The sequence below is a fragment of the Microtus pennsylvanicus genome, chromosome 12 (genome assembly GCF_037038515.1).
Source record: "Microtus pennsylvanicus isolate mMicPen1 chromosome 12, mMicPen1.hap1, whole genome shotgun sequence".
In the NCBI taxonomy this organism is placed as follows: domain Eukaryota; kingdom Metazoa; phylum Chordata; class Mammalia; order Rodentia; family Cricetidae; genus Microtus; species Microtus pennsylvanicus.
In genome coordinates this window covers 91,041,240-91,058,381 of record NC_134590.1, presented here as the reverse complement: position 1 = coordinate 91,058,381, position 17,142 = coordinate 91,041,240, and the positions used below count along the sequence as shown (strand labels likewise).

Below are 17,142 nucleotides of genomic sequence, written 5' to 3'. Positions count from 1 at the left end.
CTCCTCTTCCCACTGAGTCCTCCTCTTCCCACCAAATCCTCCTCCTCTTCCCACTGAGTCTTCCTCTTCCCACCAAATCCTCTTCCTCTTCCCACTGAGTCCTCCTCTTCCCACCAAATCCTCTTCCTCTTCCCACTGAGTCCTCCTCTTCCCACCAAATCCTCCTCCTCTTCCCACTGAGTCCTCCTCTTCCTTCCAAGTCCTCCTCCTCCTCTTCTCACTGAGTCCCCCTTCTATTTTTATTCCTTCTTTTGGTGACTCAGTGAATATCATTGAGATTGATGGCATTCCAGTGGGCATGGGGTTATTTTCAGGACTGGACACCTTACTGATGGCTACTTCACTTAAGAAAACCGCCTCTCCCCCACCAACCATGAACTGCCAGAGGGTAAGCTCTGCCTGCCACAGGCCAGTTTGAGAGCACCCATTCCCGGCTCTTTACCTTCCTCCTCTCACTGCTCCCCAATTGGTTTATTGTGGGGTCATTTTTTCTGACAAGCTACTTTGGACGAGACATTTGTCAGGACTTATAGCTAGGAGACCCCAGCTAACTCTTGACTTGGCTTCCGCATTTCTGAGGTGGTGTTTACACATGTGTTGGGGGCTAAGGACGGACTGCAGTGGTTGCTATGGGAGGTGTGATGTGGAGTGGTGCGTATGTGTGTGTGGTGTGCTGTGGTGTGTAGTGTGTGTGGTCTGTTGTATGTGTGGTGTGTATGGTGTATGTGTGTAGTGTGCATGGTCTGTTGTATGTGTGGTGTGGTGTGTATGTGTGTAGTGTGTGTGGTCTGTTGTATGTGTGATGTGGTGTGTGTGTGTAGTGTGTGTGGTCTGTATGTATGTATGTATGGTGTGGTATCTGTGTTGTGTGGTTATGTATATTGTGGTGTGGCATGTGGTCTGTGTGAATAGTGTGTGGTATGTGTGTTGTGTGTATGTGTGTGATATGATGTGTATGTGTGGTCTGTATGTATGTGTGGTGTGTATGTATATAGTGTGTGTGGTCTGTATGTATGTGTGGTGTGTATGTATATAGTGTGTGTGGTCTGTATGTATGTGTGGTGTGTATGTATATAGTGTGTGTGGTCTGTATGTATGTGTGGTGTGTATGTATATAGTGTGTGTGGTCTGTATGTATGTGTGGTGTGTATGTATATAGTGTGTGTGGTCTGTATGTATGTGTGGTGTGTATGTATATAGTGTGTGTGGTCTGTATGTATGTGTGGTGTGTATGTATATAGTGTGTGTGGTCTGTATGTATGTGTGGTGTGTATGTATATAGTGTGTGTGGTCTGTATGTATATAGTGTGTGTGGTCTGTATGTATGTGTGGTGTGTATGTATATAGTGTGTGTGGTCTGTATGTATGTGTGGCATGTGTATTGTAATGTGGCATGTATATGTGTGGTGTGGTATGTGTATGGTGTGTATGTGTGTGATGTGGTGTGTATATGTGTAGTGTGTGTGGTCTGTATATATGTGGTGTGTGTATTGTAGTTTGGCATGTGGTCTGTGTGTGTGTGGTGTGGTGTATATATGTGTGTGTGGTGTGGTGTGTGTGATGTGGTGTGTATGGTGTATGTGTGTAGTGTGTGTGGTCTGTATGTATGTGTGGTGTGGTGTGTATGTATGTAGTATGTGTGGTGTGGTGTGTGTGATGTGGTGTGTATATGTGTGTGTGTGGTGTGTGTATTGTGGTGTGGCATGTGGTCTCTGTGTGTGTGGTGTGTGGTGTGGTGTGTGTATTCTGTGAGGTTGACATAATGACAGAATAGAATTTTCTTGGCAGCAAGCCCACGGATCATGGCATGCGATGCCACATGACTGTGAGGGTGGCTTTGAGATCTTGAAGGCTGAAATTGGCCTCCCTTTGAGCAACACATGCAATCTGACTTGGTTGGTGCAATGGAGGAAGGGGATGAGATGTGGGAGATAAATGGTGGTGGAGAAAAAACAAAGAAGGAAAGAGAGGGAAGGAGGGTGAGAAGGGGAGGAGGGGGAAGAGGAGAGTAAGTGGGAGGGCAGAGGGAGGAAGAGAGGGAGGAAAGTGTGCACTAGCCAGATTTAAGGGAGAAAATAGGGGATTGCCAGGCTGTACCTCTGGTGGTGGCAACTCAGCAGAAAGCTGCTGGGGCTCTGTCTGACTGCATTGAGCAACCCTGGCTCCACCCCTTCCCTTCTTCACAAAACAAGCTTTTAAAGGGAAGGCCCTCTACACCGAATGACCGCCACGGTACGATGTGGGGCTTCTGGCTGCTCCTCTTTTGGGGTGAGTGTGAAGTTGAATGGGGCAAGGGAGGGATGGCTGAGGTGTGGGCTGGAAATGAATTATCAGGGAGAAGGCACAGCCTTGGAGGGGTCCAACCCATAGGCTACTGTCCCAGGTCTGTTGCACACAGCGAAGTCCTACCTTTTGGTAAAATTCCTTGACTCAGGGAAGCCCAGGCTAGGTCTTCCTGGATCTGGTATGTATGTGTTTGGTATGTGTGTGTCTGTGAGTAGTCTCAGGTCTAGCCACAACGCAGCCCTGAGCAAACATGGGGCTCCTGTGTGTGCATCCAGGTCCCTCAGGATAGTGCAAGGGCAACAGAAACCCACAGAGCTATGACAACCATTTCTTTACCATTGCATAGCCCTTCATCTTCATGAAACCCTTATCAGCCTCATCTTGTAGAGCAGAACTGGGGAGGTGAAGGAGGTAACTTGCTGGGCTTGGGCAACAGCTCAGTGTGAAAAGTGCCTGCTGTGTACATTTAAGACCTGAATTTGATCCCAGAATCTATGTTAAAAACCCAAGAATGATGCTATAAACTTCTTTCCTGGCTCCTGTTGCTTTTGTTTCAGGCACCAGACTATCTCACTGCATGATCTTCTACTTCTCTGGTTTTCTTGCATGTTTGCAAGAGTTTTTTTTTGTTGTTGATTTAAATAGAAAGATGGGAAACAAATGAGAGACACAGATTTCCCATGTTAGAGATGAGGTGGGGGACAAAGTCATGGAAAGTTGGAATAACTTTTTTCAGTGCTCCAAGTGTTACTGGTGAAGAAATAATTAAAAACCCCAAATGTTAAAAAATATGTGTGTGCGTGCATGTGCACATGTGTGCACACACATGACTCTAGAGGTCAGAAGACAACTTCGGGTGTTAGTCCATACCTCTTACCCTGCCAAAAAAGAGTCTTTTTGTACACCAGGCTAGGTGGCTCTTGGGCTTCTGGGGATTGTGTGGTCTCTGCCTCCAATCTTGCTATAGGTATGCTGGGATTATAGACACGCATCATGGATAAATTTGCATGCTTTCTGGAGATCTGAAATCAGCTTCTTGTGCTTGTGTGGTCAGTATTCTACCTACTGTCTGGATGGGTGTCTGTCTAATCTAATGTCTCTCTAGCAACTTGTTTTTAAAAATCTTTTTATTTAATATTTTTAAATAAAAAATACCAATTCAAATTCCCACTCCTTCCCCTCCTCCCAGCTCCCTCCCACTCCATCCACCCTCCCACCCCACCCCCTTCCAATCCTATGGAAAGTCCAAGGCCCTTCCTACTACATCTAGGTTGGGTAAGGTATACATCCAAAGAGAAAAGGATCCCAAGAAGCTGGTACATGCAGTAGAGACGAATCCCAGTGTCACTATCAGTGGATCCTCAGTCTGCCCCAACTGTCAACCACATTCAGAGGGACTAGTTTGTTCCCATGTTCTTTCACTCCAAGTCCAGGTGGAGTTGGTGAGCTTCCTTAGCTCAGGCAAACGTCTCAGTGGGTGAACCCTCATAGTCTTGACCTCCTTGCTCACACTCTCACTCCTCCCACTCTTCAACTGGATCTTGGGAGCTCAGTCCAGGGCTCTGATGTGGGTCTCTGCCTCTCTTTCCATCTGTTGTTGGATGAAGGTTCTATGGTGATATTTAAGATAATCATCAGTCTGACTACAGGGTAAGGCCAGTTCAGACACCCTTTCTTTCCTCTATTGCTTAGGGTCTTAGCTGGGGACATCCTTGTGGGTTCCTCGGCATTTTTCTAGAGCCAGGTTTCTTGTTAACCCCATAAAGGCTCCCTCAATCAGGATATCTCTTTCCTTGCTCTCATATCTGTCCTTAGTCCATCTTGACTACCTCATTCCATCAAGTTCTCCACAACCCTCCTCTTCTCCCCTTCCTTCTATCCCCTGCCTTCATGCTCCCAAATTTTGTCTGATGATCTTGTCTGTTTCCAATTTCCAAGTGGGTCTATATATGTTTTACTTTGAGTCCACCTTATTACTTAGCTTCTCTAGGATCATGAACTATAGGCTCAATGTCCTTTGTTTATGGCTAGTATCCACTTATGAATGAGTACATACCATATTTGTTTTTTTTTGGGGGGGATCTGGGTTACTTCCATCATTTTGCATGCAAAACTCAAGATGTCATTGTTTTTTACTGCTGAGTGTGTAGATGTGCCACACTGTCTTTATCCATTCTTCAGTTGAGGGGCATCTAGGTTGTTTCCAGGTTCTGGCTATTACAAATAATGCTGCTAAGGAACATAGCTGAAAAATGCTTTTGTAGTATGATTGAGCATCTTTTGGCTATATTCCCAAGAGTGGTATTGCTGGATCCTGAGGTAGGTTGATTATCAGTTTTCTGAGAAACCACCACATTGATTTCCAAAGTGGTTGCACGAGTTTGCATTCCCACCAGCAATGGATGAGAGTTTCCCTTACTCCACATCCTCTCCAGCATAGGTTATCATTGGTGTTTTTGATTTTAGCCATTCTGACAGGTGTAAAATGGTATCTTAGAGTTGTTTTGATTTGCATTTCCCTGATAGCTAAGGATCCTTTGGCCATTGAAATTCTTCTGTTAAGAATTATCTGTTTAGTTCAGTACACAATTTTTTAATTGGGTTATTTAGAATTTTAATGTCTAATTTCTTGAGTTCTTTATATATTTTGGAGATCAGTCCTTTGTCTGATGTGGGGTTGGTGAAGATCTTCTCCCATTCAGTAGGCTGCCTTTTTGTCTTATTGGCTGTATCCTTTGCTTTACAGAAGCTTCTCAGTTTCAGGAGGTCCCATTTATTCATTGTTGCTCTTATTGTCTGTGCTACTAGGGTTATATGTAGGAAGTGGTCTCTTATGCCAATATTTTCAAGTGTACCTCCCACTTTCTTTTCTATTAGGCTCAGTGTGGTCAGATTTATATTGAGGTCTTTAATCCGTTTGGACTTAAGTTTTGTACATGGCAATAGATATGGATCTATTTTCTTTCTTCTACAGGTTGACATCCAGTTATGCCAGCACCATTTGTTGAAGATACGTTCTTTTTTCCATTGTATAATTTTAGCTTCTTTGTCAAAAATCAGGTGTTCATAGGTGTGTGGATTAATATCAGGGTCTTCAATTCAATTCCATTGGTTAACATCTCTGTTTTTATGCCAATACCAAGCTGTTTTCATTACCATAGCTCTGTAAAAGAGCTTATGTCAGGGATGGTGATGCCTCCGGCAGTTCCTTTATTGTACGGAATTGTTTTGGCTATCCTGGGTTTTTGTTTTTCCATATGAAGTTGATAATTGTTCTTTCAATGTCTGTGAAGAATTGTGTTGGGATTTTGATGGGAATTGCACTGAATCTATAGATTGCTTTTGATAGGTTGCCATTTTTACTATGTTGATCCTTCCTATCCAGGAGCATGGGAGATCTTTCCATTTTTTTGGTATCTTCTTCAATTTATTTCTTCAAAGACTTAAAGTTCTTGTTAAATAGGTTATTTTATGTTATTTGTGGCTGTTGTGAAAGGTGATGTTTCTCTGATTTCCCTCTCACCGTTTTTTATATTTTGTGTATAGGAGGGCTACAGATTTTTTTAAGTTGATCTTGTATCCTGACACATCACTGAAGGTATTTATCAACTATAGGGGCTCTCTGGTAGAGTTTTTTGAGTCACTTATGTACACTATCATATCATCTGCAAATAACGAAAGTTTGACTTCTTCCTTTCCAATTTGAATCCCCCTGATCTCCTTATGCTGTCTTATTGCTATTGCTAAAACTTCAAGAACAATGTTGAAGAGATATGGAGAGAATGGACAGCCTTGTCTTGTTTCTGATTTTAGTGGAATCACTTTGAGTTCTCTCCATTTAATTTGATGTTAGTTGTTGGCTTGCTGTATATTGCTTTTTTATATGTAGATATGATCCTTGTATCCCTAACCTCTCCAAGACCTTTATCATGAAGGGGTATTAAATTTTGTCAAACGGTTTTTCAGTATCTAATGAAATGATCATATGTTTTTTTACTTTCACTTTATTTATATGATGGATTACATTGATAGATTTTTGTATGTTAAACCAGCCCTACATCTCTGGGATGAAGCCTACTTGATCATGATGGATGATTTTTTTGATGTGTTCTTGGATTCGGTTTGCCAGAATTTTATTGAAAATTTTTGCATCGATGTTCATGAGTGAGACTGGTCTGTAATTCTTTTTCTTGGTTGAGTCTTTGTGCGGTTTTGGTATCAGGGTAACTGTAGCCTCATAAAAAGAGTTAGCAAAGTTCCTTTTGTTTTTATTATGTAAAACACTTTGAGGCATATAGGTGTTAGCTTTTTTTGAGAGTTCTGGTAGAATTCTGTACTAAAACCATCCAGTCCTGGGCTTTTTTTGGTTGGGAGGTTTTTTTTTTTTTTTTTTTTTTTAATGATAGCTTCTTTCTCCTTGTAGCTTACAGGTCTATTTAAATTGCTCACCTCGTCTTGATTTAATTTTGGTATCTAAAAAAAAGTCCATTTCTTTTACATTTTCCGATTTTGTGGAGTACAGGTTTTTGTAGTAGGACCTAATACTTCTCTGAATTTCCTTAGTGTCCATTGTTATGTCCCCCTTTTCATTTCTTATTTTGCTGATTTGGATGTTTTCTCTCTGCCTTTTGATTAGTTTGGTTAAGGGTTTATCAATCTTGTTGATTTTCTCAAAGAACCAGCTGTTTCATTGTTTTTTGTATTGTTTTTGTGTTTCTATTTTGTTGATTTCAGCCCTCAATTTGATTATTTTCTGTCTTCTACTCCTCCTGGGTAAGTCTGCTTCTTTTTTTTTCTAGAGCTTTCAGGTGTGGTGTTAGGTTGCTAATGTGAGCTTTCTCCATTTTCTTTATGTGGGCACTTGGTGCTATGAACTTTCCTCTTAGCACTGATTTCATAGTGTCCATAGATTTGGATATATTGTACCTTCATTCTTATTGAATTCAAGGAAGATTTTAATTTCTTTCTTTATTTCTTCCTTGACCCAGGAGTGGTTCAGTAGTTGACTGTTCAATTTCCATGAGTTTGTTGGCTTTATGGGAGTAGTATTGTTGTTTAACTCTACTTTACTCCATGGTCATCTGATAAGACAAATGGGGTTACTGCAATTTTTTTTTGTATCTGTGGATGTTTGCTTTGTTACCGAGTATGTGATCATTTTTAAAGATGGTTTCATGAGGTGCTGAGATGAAGGTATATTCTTTTTTGTTTGGGTGGAATGTTCTATAGATGTTTCATTTGATTCATTACATCTGTTAGTTCTCTTATTTCTCTGTTAAGTTTCTGTCTGGTAGACATGTCCATTGGAGTGTTGAGATCTTCTGCTATTAGTGTGTGGGGTTTGATGTGCGATTTAAGTTTTAGTAATTTTTTTTGCATATGTGGGTGCTCTTGTATTAGGGGAATAGATATTCAGGATTGGGACTTCATTGTGATGAATTGTTCCTGTTATGAGTATAAAGTGTCCTTCTCCATCTCTTCTGATTGATTTCAGTTTGAAATCAATGTTGTTAGACATTAGGATAGTCACATTCTCTTGTTTCGTAGGTCCATTTGATTGGGAAACCTTTTCCCAGCCCTTTACTCTGAGGTAGTGTCTGTCTTTGAGGTTGAGGTGTGTTTCTTGTAAACAACAGAATGCTGGACCCTGTTTTTATATCCATTCTCTTAGTCTATGTCTTTTTATAGGTGAATTGAGTTCATTAATATTAAGCAATATTAATTACCAGTGGTTGTTAACTCTGGTTATTTTTTGGTAGCAGTGTTTGTGTATTTTCCTTCTTTGGGTTATGCTTGTGGGGGGTTGTCAGATGTCTGTGTTATTGTGGGTGTAGTTAGCTTCTTTGGGTTGAGGTTTTCTTTCTAGTTCTTTCTGTAAGGCTGGATTTGTGAATACGTATTCTTTAAATCTGTTTTTGTCATTGAATATCTTGTTTTCTCCATCAACTGTGAATGAAAGCTTTGCTAGGTAATAGTAGTCTGGGCTTGTATCTATGGCCCCTTAGTGTCTGCAGCAATCTATCTAGGACCTTCTGGATTTCATGGTTTCCATTGAGAAGTCAGGTGTAATTCTGATAGGCTTATCTTTATATGTTACTTGACCTTTTTCCTTTGCAGCTCTAAATATTCTTTCTTTATTCTGTATGTTTTGTGTTTTGATTATTATATGGCAAGGAGTTTTTTTTTTGATCCAGTCTATTTAGTGTTCTGTATGCTTCTTGCACCTTCATACGGATATCCTTCTTTAGGTTGGGAAAGTTTTCTTCTATAATTTTGTTGAATATATTTTATGTGCCTTTGAGCTGGCGTTCTTTTCCTTCTTCTCCTTCTATTATTCTTAGGTTTGATCTTTTCATGGTGACCAAAATTTTCTGGATGTTTTGTGTTAAGAATTTGTTGGATTTAATGTTTTCTTTGACCAATGTGTCTATTTCCTCTATAGTATCTGCAGCGTTTGAGATTCTTTATCTCTTGTATTCTGTTGGTTGTACTTGTGTCTGTAGTTCCTGTTCATTTACCCAGATTTTCCAATTCCAGAATTCCCTCTATTTGTGTTTTCTTTATTACCTCTATTTCAGTCTTCAAGTCTTTAACTGTTTCCTTCACCTATTTGATTGATTTTTCTTGGTTTTCTTTGAGGGATTTGTTAATTTTTTCCAGCTTTTTGTTCGTCTTCTCTTCCATTTCTTTAAGGGAATTTTTCACTTCCTTTTTAAAGTTCTCCATCATTTTCATAAAATCATCCTTCGTTTTCTTCTACTTCTTCTGGGTTAGGATGATCAAGTCTTCTTGTCGTGTGTTCATGGGGTTCTGGTGTTACCATGTTGTTTCTAGGATGTTGGAGGAATTCTTGCATTGGTGCCTATCCATCTCTTCCTTCAAATGAGGCTGGCAGTGTCTTGGTGTCTTGGTCCAATCGTTGCTGTGACTGTCTCTTAGGTCCTCTCAGTATTGGAACAAACTGTGTTGAAGGGTTCCACATAGCTCACAGGGAACAGGAGGGGTTGGTGGTGGGGTGGGTTGAGAGATAGCAGGAAAACTCATTGTTGGTGGCTAGAAAGGTCGAGTGAGCTGAGGAGGAGCCCCTGGCTTTTCTCCCATGTGGAGGAGGTCCTAAGGAGTGGGGCATCAGGTTGTCCAGCACAGGGCTGCTGCTGACTCACCTCTTAGGTCCACTCAGTATTGGAGAAGGCTGTATAGCAGGGTTCCACGGAGCTCGCAGGGAACAGGTGGGGTTGGGGGCAGGGTGGGTTGAGAGATAGCAGTAAAACCTCTAGAAGCTCTTATATTTATTTTACATCTATGTATGTATGCATGTATGAGTGTATGTTTGTATATGTGGATATATGTATCTATTATCTATCTATCTATCTATCTATCTATCTATCTATCTATCTATCTATCTATCTATCTATCTATTATCTATCTATCTATCTCTTCATCATCATCAATCTATCCACTCATCATCTATTTAATCTATCATCTATCAATTATCTATTCTCATCTATATATCTGTCTGTCACCCTTTTATATTACATATATATATATATATATCTTTTTGTCTGTCATCTCTCTATATTTAATGTAGCATGAGGGGCCTGCTCATTGGGGTTTCTGTCCCACCTGATACCTCACAGCTGGCAAGTCCCAAAGAAAATCACACGGAGAGTCTACATTAGGTTATAAACTGATTGGCCCATTAACTCAGGCTTTGTATTAGCTCTTATAACATATATTACCCCATTATCCTTAACTATGTTAGCCACATGGCTCGTTAGCTTTCTCAGCCAGGCAGATTACATCTTGCTTCTCGGTGGCCTGGGCAGGAATGGGAGCAGGAGCTTCCTGCTTCCCAGAATACTCCTGTTCTCTTTTTTTCCACCTCTACTTCCTGTCTGGTTTTCCCACATATACTTCCTGCCTGGCCAATCAGCATTTTATTAAAATACATGATTGACAAAATACAGATAATTCTTCTGCATCAATTTAATATATATCTATCTTTCTATTTATCTATGTATCATTTTTCTATATCTATCATATATCTATGAACCAACTGATTACATCAGTTGGCAGGATGCTTTCAATGCATTCATAATGCTGTGAATTTTTTCTCCAGCACTGCTCAACCCAGGTGTGTTGGTATAAATTTACAATTTCAGCATTAGGGAGACTGAGAGAGGAGGAAGAAAATTTGAGGTAATTGTCAGCCAAATAGTGAGTTTGAGCTTAGACTGGGCCACATGAGACCTGATCTAAGAAAAAAGATGCATCTATGATGATGATCATTCTCATGGTATTGGCAATAATAGTGATGAAACATGAAGATGATCAAAGAAATTACACAATTGGTGATGACAGTGGTAACTACACAGGTAAAGATGATGACTACACAGGTGGTGATGATGGTGGTGATTACACAGGTGGTGATGATGGTGATGACTACACAGGTGGTGATGATGGTGGTGATTACACAGGTGGAGATGACGCTGATGACTACACAGGCAGTGATGATGGTGGTGATTACACAGGTGGAGATGATGGTGATGACTACACAGGTGGTGATGATGGTGGTGACTACACAGGTGGAGATGGTGGTGATGACTACACAGGTGGTGATGATGGTGGTGACTACACAGGTGGAGATGGTGGTGATGACTACACAGGTGGAGATGATGGTGATGACTACACAGGTGGTGATGATGGTGGTGACTACACAGGTGGTTATGGTGGTGGTGACTACACAGGTGGAGATGGTGGTGATGACTACACAGGTGGAGATGATGGTGGTGACTACACAGGTGGAGATGGTGGTGATGACTACACAGGTGGTGATGATGGTGGTGACTACACAGGCGGTGATGGTGGTGATGACTACACAGGTGGAGATGGTGGTGATGACTACACAGGTGGTGATGATGTTGGTGACTACACAGGTGGAGATGGTGGTGGTGACTACACAGGTGGAGATGGTGGTGATGACTACACAGGTGGTGATGATGGTGATGACTACACAGGTGGTGATGATGGTGGTGACTACACAGGTGGTGATGATGTTGGTGACTACACAGGTGGTGATGATGGTGGTGACTACACAGGTGGTGATGATGGTGGTGACTACACAGGTGGAGATGGTGGTGGTGACTACACAGGTGGTGATGATGGTGGTGACTACACAGGTGGAGATGGTGGTGATGACTACACAGGTGGTGATGATGGTGGTGACTACACAGGTGGAGATGGTGGTGATGACTACACAGGTGGTGATGATGGTGGTGATGACTACACAGGTGGAGATGATGGTGATGACTACACAGGTGGTGATGATGGTGATGACTACACAGTTGGAGATGGTGGTGATGACTACACAGGTGGTGATGGTGGTGACTACACAGGTGGTGATGGTGGTGGTGACTACACAGGTGGAGATGGTGGTGATGACTACACAGGTGGTGATGGTGGTGACTACACAGGTGGTGATGATGGTGGTGACTACACAGGTGGTGATGATGGTGGTGACTACACAGGTGGTGATGATGGTGGTGACTACACAGGCGGTGATGGTGGTGGTGACTACACAGGCGGTGATGGTGGTGGTGACTACACAGGTGGAGATGGTGGTGATGACTACACAGGCGGTGATGGTGGTGGTGACTACACAGGCGGTGATGATGGTGGTGACTACACAGGTGGAGATGGTGGTGATGACTACACAGGTGGAGATGGTGGTGATGACTACACAGGCGGTGATGGTGGTGGTGACTACACAGGTGGAGATGGTGGTGATGACTACACAGGTGGAGATGGTGGTGATGACTACACAGGCGGTGATGGTGGTGGTGACTACACAGGTGGAGATGGTGGTGGTGACTACACAGGTGGAGATGGTGGTGATGACTACACAGGTGGAGATGGTGGTGATGACTACACAGGCGGTGATGGTGGTGGTGACTACACAGGCGGTGATGATGGTGGTGACTACACAGGTGGTGATGATGGTGGTGACTACACAGGTGGAGATGGTGGTGATGACTACACAGGTGGTGATGACTACACAGGTGGTAATGATGGTGGTGATTACACAGGTGGTGATGATGGTGATGACTACACAGGTGGAGATGGTGGTGGTGACTACACAGGTGGAGATGGTGGTGATGACTACACAGGTGGAGATGGTGGTGATGACTACACAGGTGGTGATGGTGGTGGTGACTACACAGGTGGTGATGATGGTGGTAACTATACAGGTGTTGATGATGGTGATGACTACACAGGTGGAGATGGTGGAGGTGGTGACTACACAGGTGGAGATGGTGGTGATGACTACACAGGTGGTGATGATGGTGGTGACTACACAGGCGGTGATGGTGGTGATGACTACACAGGCGGTGATGATGGTGGTGACTACACAGGTGGTGATGATGGTGGTGATTACACAGGTGGTGATGGTGGTGGTGACTACACAGGTGGAGATGGTGGTGATGACTACACAGGTGGTGATGATGGTGGTGACTACACAGGCGGTGATGATGGTGATGACTACACAGGTGGAGATGATGGTGGTGACTACACAGGCGGTGATGATGGTGATGACTACACAGGTGGAGATGGTGGTGATGACTACACAGGTGGTGATGATGGTGGTAACTATACAGGTGTTGATGATTGTGATGACTACACAGGTGGTGATGGTGGTGGTGACTACACAGGTGGAGATGGTGGAGGTGGTGACTACACAGGTGGAGATTGTGGTGGTGACTACACAGGTGGAGATGGTGGTGATGACTACACAGGTGGAGATGGTGGTGATGACTACACAGGCGGTGATGGTGGTGATGACTACACAGGTGGAGATGGTGGTGATGACTACACAGGTGGAGATGGTGGTGATGACTACACAGGCGGTGATGGTGGTGATGACTACACAGGTGGAGATGGTGGTGATGACTACACAGGTGGAGATGATGGTGGTGACTACACAGGTGGAGATGGTGGTGATGACTACACAGGTGGAGATGGTGGTGATGACTACACAGGTGGAGATGGTGGTGATGACTACACAGGTGGAGATGGTGGTGATGACTACACAGGCGGTGATGGTGGTGATGACTACACAGGTGGAGATGGTGGTGGTGACTACACAGGTGGAGATGGTGGAGGTGGTGACTACACAGGCGGTGATGGTGGTGATGACTACACAGGTGGAGATGGTGGTGATGACTACACAGGTGGAGATGGTGGTGGTGACTACACAGGTGGAGATGGTGGAGGTGGTGACTACACAGGTGGAGATGGTGGTGATGACTACACAGGTGGTGATGATGTTGGTGACTACACAGGTGTTGATGATTGTGATGACTACACAGGTGGTGATGGTGGTGGTGACTACACAGGTGGAGATGGTGGAGGTGGTGACTACACAGGTGGAGATTGTGGTGGTGACTACACAGGTGGAGATGGTGGTGATGACTACACAGGTGGAGATGGTGGTGATGACTACACATGTGGTGATGATGGTGGTAACTATACAGGTGTTGATGATTGTGATGACTACACAGGTGGTGATGGTGGTGGTGACTACACAGGTGGAAATGATGGTGGTGACTACACAGGTGGAGATGGTGGAGGTGGTGACTACATAGGTGGAGATGGTGGAGGTGGTGACTACACAGGTGGTGATGGTGATGACTACACAGGTGGTGATGGTGGTGACTACACAGGTGGTGATGGTGATGGTGATGACTACACAGGTGGAGATGGTGGTGATGACTACACAGGTTGAGATGGTGGTGGTGTAGTACACAGGTGGAGATAGTGATGATGACCACACAGGTAGTGATGGTGGTGATTACAGAGGTGGTGCTGATGGTGATGACCACACAGGTAGTGATGGTGATGGTGGTGAGTACAGAGGTGGTGATGATGGTGATGGTTACTACATAGGCTGTGATCATGGTGATCATGACTACAGAAATATTGATAATAGTGATGATAATTGCGGTGACCACACAAATTTTGAGGCAAATTTTTCTCTCATAGTTTGTGATGGTGTGGTCTGCCATGTTGGGGAAAGCTTGGCCAAGTTCATGGTTGGATTGTGGGACTGCACTGCTTTCTTCTTGATAGACTATGAAGCAGAACTGGAATACAATCTCCATGCCCTCTTTCAAGGCCTCATCTCTTAGCCTTCCCAGATAGCACTGACATCTGTTCACTGAGTGGTTAAACCCTGATTTTATAGGTTAAATTGCACATCCAAGCCATAGCAAGCAGCTAGCCTGATGTTTGTATATACTACATATATATATATATATATATATATATATATATATATATATATATATATACACATATGTGTCTTATACACAAAAGAGAAATTGAGGCTCCCTCCTCTCAGGAGACTCTGGCTTGAGTCAAGTTGACATAAGACTAGCCAGGACACATACACGTAGACACACACACATACACACACATTTAAATTACATGTGTTCTATGTGTATGTGCACACCAGTGCAGGTGCCCATGGTGGCTAGAGGTGTCAGATTCCCCTAGACCCAGAGTTACAGTCTCAGTCCTCCACTTCTCCTTCTCTTATCCCCTTCCTCCTCACCCTCCTCACCCTCCTCACCCTCCTCACCCTCCTTCTTGTCTTCCCCCTCTGTGTCTCCTCCATTCAGTTGAGGAAATACCTCTGCAAGACTGAACTGCAGTCCAGCCTATAGGATACTATCCTAATTAGTGATTGATGGGGGAGCATCCAGCCCATTGCGGGTGGTGTCATCTCTGGACTGGTGGTCCAGTGAGCAGCACCCCTCTGTGGCTCCTGCATCAGCTCTTGCCTCTAGGTTCCTGCCCTGCGTGAGTTCCTCTTCTGATTTGCTCCAATGATGAACAGTGATGTGGAAGTGTAAATCAAATCTCCCCAACTTGCCTTTTGACCAATGCATTTCATCACAGAAATAGTAACCCTAATTGAGAAAACATACAATCTTAAAATCAATCATCATCTTCCCCCATGAAATTTCAGTCCCACAGTGATCAGTCTGACCCCATGAGAAATAGAAGTTGGTTCTGTGCCCAGTCTTCTGCAACAGCTCCTGAACCAGAGTTGGCAGCTGGGGAAAGCTGGAGTGCAGCTGTGTCTTCTGAGCGTTGACTGCACTAAGGATTCACAGCCTCTGTGGGCACCTGCACGACACCCGTGGAGGGTCAAGCCCACCAGCATTCTAGTCTGGTCACATCCCCAGCCAAGGATCTTCTGAGAGTTGGTGGATGCCGGGAGAAGATCCCACTTGCTTCAGGGCAATCCAAAGGCTGCCCGTGTTCTAACAGATGGCCCTGTGCCCACACACATCTATAAAGCACTAATTAGAGTCGGTGGATTATTTTTTAAGTAGGGTGGTCATGGTGAGGAGAGATCTGATAGGGGTAGTAGAGCAGTAGGGGTGCATATGATCAAAATCATCACACATATGTATGATTCCTCAAAGAATAGACTAAAATATAATGAAATAAATGACCATAATATTTCAAGTGGGTTCGGTTCCCAGAACCCACATAGCGGCTCACAAGCTCCTGTAACTCCAGTTCCTAGGGGTCCTTCTAGCCTCTGTGGATTCTGCACCACTTAGAAAAAGAAAAACCACGAGAAAATAAAGTGCATAGAAGTCAGGGGCGCTCTGTGAGGAGGGTGCCCTATGACACGGCTCCGCCAGTGGGTTCTGTCCAGCTTTGTCAAACCGGTTTATACAGGGCCAAGCGACGGTTAGTGTTGCTGGTTGAGCACAAGCAACTTAACAGTTTGTGCCTCTCTCTCTCTCTCTTCACAGGCTGCAGTGGTGTACAGGGATGGGAGACGACCACATTCCTTATGCTGGGACAAAGTCTCAAGGGTAAGTTAGCTAAGGAGAACAAATGACTGGTCTGAACAGGACTTTTTTTTGGAGAGCTCTCATGTACCAGCAGCTGGGCCTCACACTTTGTGGGACTGAGTTGCAGGAAGAGCAATGGTATGTACACCCTGCTCCAGGACACTTCCTTTGTGCTCTGAAATTGCTGTGCAACCTCAGGCAAGATACAGAACATCCCTGGATGGTTTTAGGGACCGAAGTGCATATGTCACGGAGGCGCTGTGAAGCCTCTCTTCCTTTACAAATTCTCCTTTCTCGTCGTCTAATCCTGGTGTTGGTGTTGAGAGAGTAATAGCGACATTAGGATGTCTTTTTCTTGTCTTGTAACTCTGGAAAGCCATAATCAAACCTAGTCATTGGATGTGAGCTTGTTTTGGGTCTGTGCAATCCATCTTTGACTATAAAGGTTATCAGTGTCAATTAATTTATAAAGAGAAGAGGTTTGTTTTGGCTCCTGTTGACAGGGAACTCCAACCTTGGTTGGTTAGCTCCAAACAGAGTGGAACATCATTACTTTTCTACTTCCGGACTGCGGATGCCGTGGGACCGCTTGGTCTTCTCACCCTGTTTCCTCCCTGAAGGGGCGTCTGTGAGGCGTCTGTCACTCCAACCAGGGGGGCGTTTGTGAGGTGTCTGTCACTCCAACAAGGGGGCGTCTGTGAGGCATCTGTCAATCCATGAAGAAAGTCACTAGCAAAAGCAGGGATCTGAAACTTGCCTAGAATGGCATGTGTATTAATTCTCTGAGAATTTCATCCAAGGACACTGTGTGTTTTGATCCATTCATCCCCTAGTTCCCCCCCTCTGTCTCCTCCCAGAACCACTCTCATCCGCCCTCCCAGCTCTATGTCTTCTTTTAAAAGTTAAATATTTTATTTAATATTCACATCTGGATTCCCTTTCCTCCAGCTCCTCCTTTGTCTTTGCCACCACTTTTCTTCCTAAC

General features: G+C 43.8%; 1 protein-coding gene across 2 annotated transcripts in view; it reads left to right on the top strand.

The window, feature by feature from the left end:
• The first annotated feature begins 2,165 nt into the window (after positions 1-2,165).
• The window catches only part of Adgre1 (adhesion G protein-coupled receptor E1), a 98,956-nt gene continuing 83,979 nt past the window's right edge, over positions 2,166-17,142 (top strand). The window contains exons 1-2 of one of the 2 annotated variants that reach the window (XM_075942540.1): positions 2,166-2,268; positions 16,116-16,178. In XM_075942540.1, the coding sequence (XP_075798655.1) occupies positions 2,238-2,268; positions 16,116-16,178 (94 nt within the window). In that variant the 5' untranslated portion in view covers positions 2,166-2,237. The remainder of the gene's footprint in view (positions 2,269-16,115; positions 16,179-17,142) is intronic. The other variant, XM_075942538.1, reaches the window with a different exon arrangement.